The sequence below is a fragment of the Salminus brasiliensis genome, chromosome 18 (genome assembly GCF_030463535.1).
Source record: "Salminus brasiliensis chromosome 18, fSalBra1.hap2, whole genome shotgun sequence".
Classification (NCBI taxonomy): Eukaryota; Metazoa; Chordata; class Actinopteri; order Characiformes; family Bryconidae; genus Salminus; species Salminus brasiliensis.
The window spans coordinates 19,277,097-19,282,379 of record NC_132895.1 but is presented as its reverse complement, the minus strand read 5'-3'; the positions used below and the strand labels follow the sequence as shown (position 1 = coordinate 19,282,379).

The 5,283-nt window shown below is 40.2% G+C and overlaps 1 protein-coding gene across 1 annotated transcript; it reads right to left on the bottom strand.

The window, feature by feature from the left end:
- Positions 1-726: 726 nt before the first annotated feature.
- LOC140539638 (protein ABHD15) lies at positions 727-2,447 on the bottom strand. Its single transcript, XM_072662383.1, has 2 exons — positions 1,540-2,447; positions 727-1,393 (listed from the first exon to the last, which is right to left on the bottom strand). The coding sequence occupies exons 1-2, from the start codon at positions 2,445-2,447 to the stop codon at positions 727-729; spliced, it is 1,575 nt and encodes a 524-aa protein (XP_072518484.1).
- Positions 2,448-5,283: the final 2,836 nt, after the last annotated feature.

Here is a 5,283-nt window from a genome sequence, read left to right as displayed (position 1 = left end):
CCTGTTGGTCCTGATCTATTTCTTTGTTGGTGGAAGAGCACATTCGTAGGATTTGTTTGCACTTACATTTAAGCAGGCACCTCAAGATGCACAGGTTTTCGTTGTTACCCTGAACTAGATATTGAATTCTGTCGCTGTTTAGGACTTAATCATGTTTTTCAGTTGTTGGAAAAAAACAACTTCCACTAGCTCAAAGAAAAAGCAAGAAATTAATACTCAAAAGGTGATTTTTCTACTGTTTTCTACTGGTGATTTTTCAGAGCTGTTGGTTAGGATCAGTAACAATTGGATGGTCAACTGTAGATGCTCACCTGACATTCAGCTAAATGGATATTAAATGCAGCTGAACTCTAAACTGAATGTAAATAAGTGTCTATTGAATGTAAACCTACACCTAATCCTAACCCTAATCTTACTCTGTTAGGGTTAAGATTTAGGGTTGATGTAAGGGTAAGGTTAGGTGTTGAGTTACATTTAACAGACGGTCATTTACTTTAACTTTAGTTGAAGTTTAATAAACATTCAGTAAAATGTGAGGTGGGCGTCTACAAGACGTCTGTAATGGACCATCCAAGTTAAGTGATACCTCAGGATCTTCTGAGTAATCTGTCTGTAGAAGACCGAAAACTGAGCAACATTTTGCTGCTTTTTCTGTATGGCTCCAGAACACCTTTTTCTGCCCTGTCCCATTTTAAAATGACACCTTACAATCTTTCTACTCTACACTTAGCGAGTGTACGATCTGTTCCAAGTGAAGGTGTTCTGCTCGTCCTCAAACGGAACCCGTCCCAAATGAGCTAAGAGTTGTCTTTGTGGACCCCAGACAGGCCTTCCTCTCCTGACCATAACTGCTTTCCTCCTTCTGGGTAGCGCTGTGCTTGTCCTTTGCTTAAGCTCTTGAACAGCGCACTTCCCAACAGATCCTTCCATTAAACGCTCCTTTTCCTCAACTTTGAAGAAATCCCCCACCACCCGGAAGTATTCCAGCACTGCCTCATGACTCCAGCAACTAGTACCTCTGGCTTTCTTCTGCATGAAGCCACAGTGGCTTCCAAGACTTGTCAGAGCCAGAAGGAAATAGGGATTGTTCTGGAACAGGGATACAGGCAGGGTGGAGGACGACAGTACAAGAGGGTCATCGCTGCTACACACACAAAGAACAGGAACAGCCACTTCATCTGCATCTCGCAGTGGTTCATTACATTCCCAGTAGTCCACCCAGTCAGGCTTCATGGATGATGCTGATCTTGGCTCTCCAGCGTGGTCCATTATGTCCATCTCACTGTTATCTTGTAGACTGACTGCACAAAACATGAGCTTCTCCATGTCTTGAAGGGAACGGCAGTGGAGAATTTTCTCTACATCCATAACTGAGCCTAGAGCAGTTGCATACCTGTATCCGGAACAGTGAAGTCTTTCAACAAGCTGCGTTAGAATGGCTTTACATGGTAATATTACCTTAAATCTACTACCCAGAAATGTTCTGAATTTCTACAGATTTGCACATTTTTGCCAAATGTTCTGATCAATTTTCATTACCTGCTGAGTTGCAGCTTGTTGTAGAGCAGAGCTGCTTCGTGATACAGCCGTGGAAGAGCGGTCTCAAACCACACTTGTCCATGGAACACAGGTGAGATGCAGGCAGCTGCTACCAGGTAAGACGACGAGCCACACTCACCAAGGTAAGACAGCAGCAGACCAGATCCAGAGCCTTCACTGATGGCAAGCAGAACTGAGGAGGGATGGCGATTTTGCAAATACGCTACTGCCTGCACCAGGTCAGAGGGATCCCCGAACTGCTGATAACGTGGTGTAGCAAGCGGGCAGCCAGCATGACCCCGGCGATGGAAGACGACAGGGTAGAAACCCTGTTGCAAAGCCAGGCGGCATAAGCTAAGCAAGTGATGTGTGATCTTGCCTAAAGCATTAGGGATCAAAATGATGATGGGTGGGTTGATTGTATGGCAGCCTAGAGCTTTTCCTCCTGGAGGATGTTCCTTCTTTGTTTGAGCTTTCAGGTCTTTCAGGCCAACAGCCCAGTCCAGACCTACAATACCTCCATCTTGTAAGAGCAAGTTATCTCTTGTGAAGTAGATTCCACCGTCATCATCTGTGGGCCATATCAAATTGAAGAGAATCTGCAGATGAGGGTCTGTCCTTGGCCAACTGGCCTGTGGGGGGTGGGTTAAAGCTTCACAGTGCTGTGTTATGTAGTTTGCCAGAGCTGTAGACTTGCAAACCAACTTGACTTCTGATCTTCTTTCTTCTAAAGCATTCAGACCAGCAGAATGTGGAAGTTTCATGGTCCAGCAAGTCATAATCCATACACTCCAAGCCAACAGCCTCATTCCTTCCACTACAAAATAACATATTTTATCCCATCTCAACAGTAGAACTATCAGGAGCAAAAGTAGATAAGACCAGACGCTGGCAAAAAAGCCGCACATGATAAAAATAAAAGCTTGATTCTAAAGCTTCAGCCTCAAACACAAATCCAGGAGAAAACAGCAGGTCCCTTAGCGTTTGTCCTCTGTCGGACATATTGTGCTCCACGCAACTGGAAAGTGATCCATGCTCTTTTAACATTCACTGGTGTCTGCTTAAATGAACTTGACCCTCCCCACAATGTTTGTCTCCTCCTTGTCCAGTAATCATTAGTAGACATTGCTCCAGCGGGCCCCTTTAGCTGAAGGAAATAAAGCTGAGTAGGCAACCGGCGAAAGGGTCTTGATCACAGGAGGACTTTAGTCCTTTGGTTTCTTTTCAATAGCCGATAGGCCTATTTTAAGATCTGATCAGAGTTTAAAGAAATGGGAGAATGACTACAAAAAGGCTACACTGACAGGGAAGGTGATAGACCCGAAGGGTATTGCACCTGAGCAAACTTTGCCCCCTGGTTGTTTTTTCAAATGTGTTCAGAAACAGAAAGTCTTGTTTCTGTAGAAAACGGGTATTGTGGTTTAGGAGACCAGAGGACCAAAGTAAACAATCTATTCTATTTTGAATTCAGTCATCTTTGAGCATTAACAACTAACTTTCTTAAATGTCTCTCTAACTTTTTTTAACAAGGTGTAAGCTGTTAAAAAAAAGCTGTTAACACAGCCTTACTTAGCTAAAGCACACAGATACCAAGTCCAGAAGAACTACCACAATACAAACTTTAGCTGGAAATTGTGCATCTGCATTTAATGGCCAGATGTTCTCAAGAGACTCAGCTTTGCAGAGCAGAAACAGAGTTGAGCCAAACTTCCAACCTCATCTTCTTAAACACCTTTTTGCCAATTAGCCACTAAAACTGAGGTTCGCTTACTTTTTCTAGCCTACACTGCCGATGCTTACTTAATGTGCTCAATAAAAGACATACAATGTTTTTTATGTTATTCATTTAGATGGATTGTGTTTGCCTTGATTTGGCTTACATAATAATCATACCACATTTTATTAGTAATCAATGCAATACAAATTTTAAAATACAGACTTTTTCTTGCAACTGTAGTATTATTGCATCTAAGTATTAGTTTTTGGAAATTTGTTTTCATCATGATTTTGTTAAAGTATGTATATACTTTTATACATGATTTTGTTAAAGTATATGTATATGTATAAGTGTGTTTTATAAGTGACTAATCAGGCCACCCAGCTCAAGGTGTTGGAGGAAACAGCAAAAGACATTTTATTTATATAGTTTTTTTTTTTTTTTTTTTTTTTACAAAAAGATGTTTTATTGATATCATTCTCACAAATAATCCACTACAGGACACACACAACTCAACTTTTTATGTCTTTGGTTTTGATATTTTTCTATTTTTCATGTTTTTTTAAATAATATATACATTTTGAAATGCAAAGAGAGCCGTGTGAGACATCTTTCATGTTGGTCAAAGATGGATAAGTAGGGATGTGAGTCTGCGAATGAAAAGGTCACTATTTAACACTGTACTGTTGGAGCCACAGCAAAAGCACCTTAATGAAGCGGACCTCGGGAATCAGAATTTCATTCAATAGCCATTCAGAAAACATCAAGTCATGTGTCAAATCTGTCAGTTCAAAGTAAAATTTTGCACCACTGTAATCTGACCTATATATTTTTTTGGGCTAGATGCTTCAGACTAATTTTACTGAAATTCATACATGAAATATGAAACACGTGGTTAAACAATTGTTGCCAATTGACTCCTGTGAACAATCTCTCCAATTTTACTAAACTAAAAAAATTAAATTGTGAAGACTGCAGTGGTGTGTTAGAGAAATGCAGTAAAACATCTGAAGCAACTATGGAAATTAGGAGAAATGAGGAGGCTGCTATAATGATTGCCAGAGCTCACAAACAAACTGCAAGTACAGTTTCGCAAAGTTACTCGCGCTGCTAAATTGGTTTAATTGTGGTTGCGTAATGGCTTCACATTGAAGAAGGGCAGAGCAGGACACAATCTGAAACATACTGGTGTTCCTTAAAACAGTATTTGAGCAAGTTGAATCCTATTTGATAAGACGTACATTCTTTCTGCAAGCAATTTGCAAACTCTGCTACAAATGAAAATATGAACTAGTGCCTAACCTTTATGAATACTTTAGTCAAAAGTGATACCTGCCTGTACAGTATGTTTCTGATGAATCTGAGCATAAATAACTTCCAATGTAAAAAAAAAAAATAGTACTGTGAGTGTTTAACCCTCCCAGATTTGATAATGTCACAGTGAATGATTTACATAACAAAATCTAAACAAGCACATTTTATTATTTAATTCATGTAAAAAGTGAAGTTATACAATACACAGAAACAGAGTAACTGCCCTCTTAAAATGAAAGACTTGATGCAGTCATTAGCAGAAATACCTGCTAACCAACATTTCATATCATTTAATGTCAGCCTTCCTCTGGTGTCAAACAATTTGAGCCCACTTGTTAATTATCCACTGACTGTAGAGAACATGAACAGCGCAACGTCTCTCAAAGGTGAGGCAAAATCACAGGTCTAGTGCCTCTGCTGCCTGGTGGCAGTATGATGTGTAGCCACGCCCACCTTCCATATGTTTCAATGACAAAACAGCCAATTTTTCATTTCGTTTTTTCCCCTCTAAACTGTTTTTCTCTGTTATCTCCAGCAGCTAATTCTAACAGTTCTAACAGGACCGGGTCTACTCAATGAGAAGACAAGCCTAGGTCCATCTATGGTCTCTGCAAATTTGACAACATGGCAGACAATTTTGGCCTAATTTCTATAAAACGGAAGCAAGTAGAACCATGTCGTCCATGCTCTTCTACAGTCATTGATGTAAACAT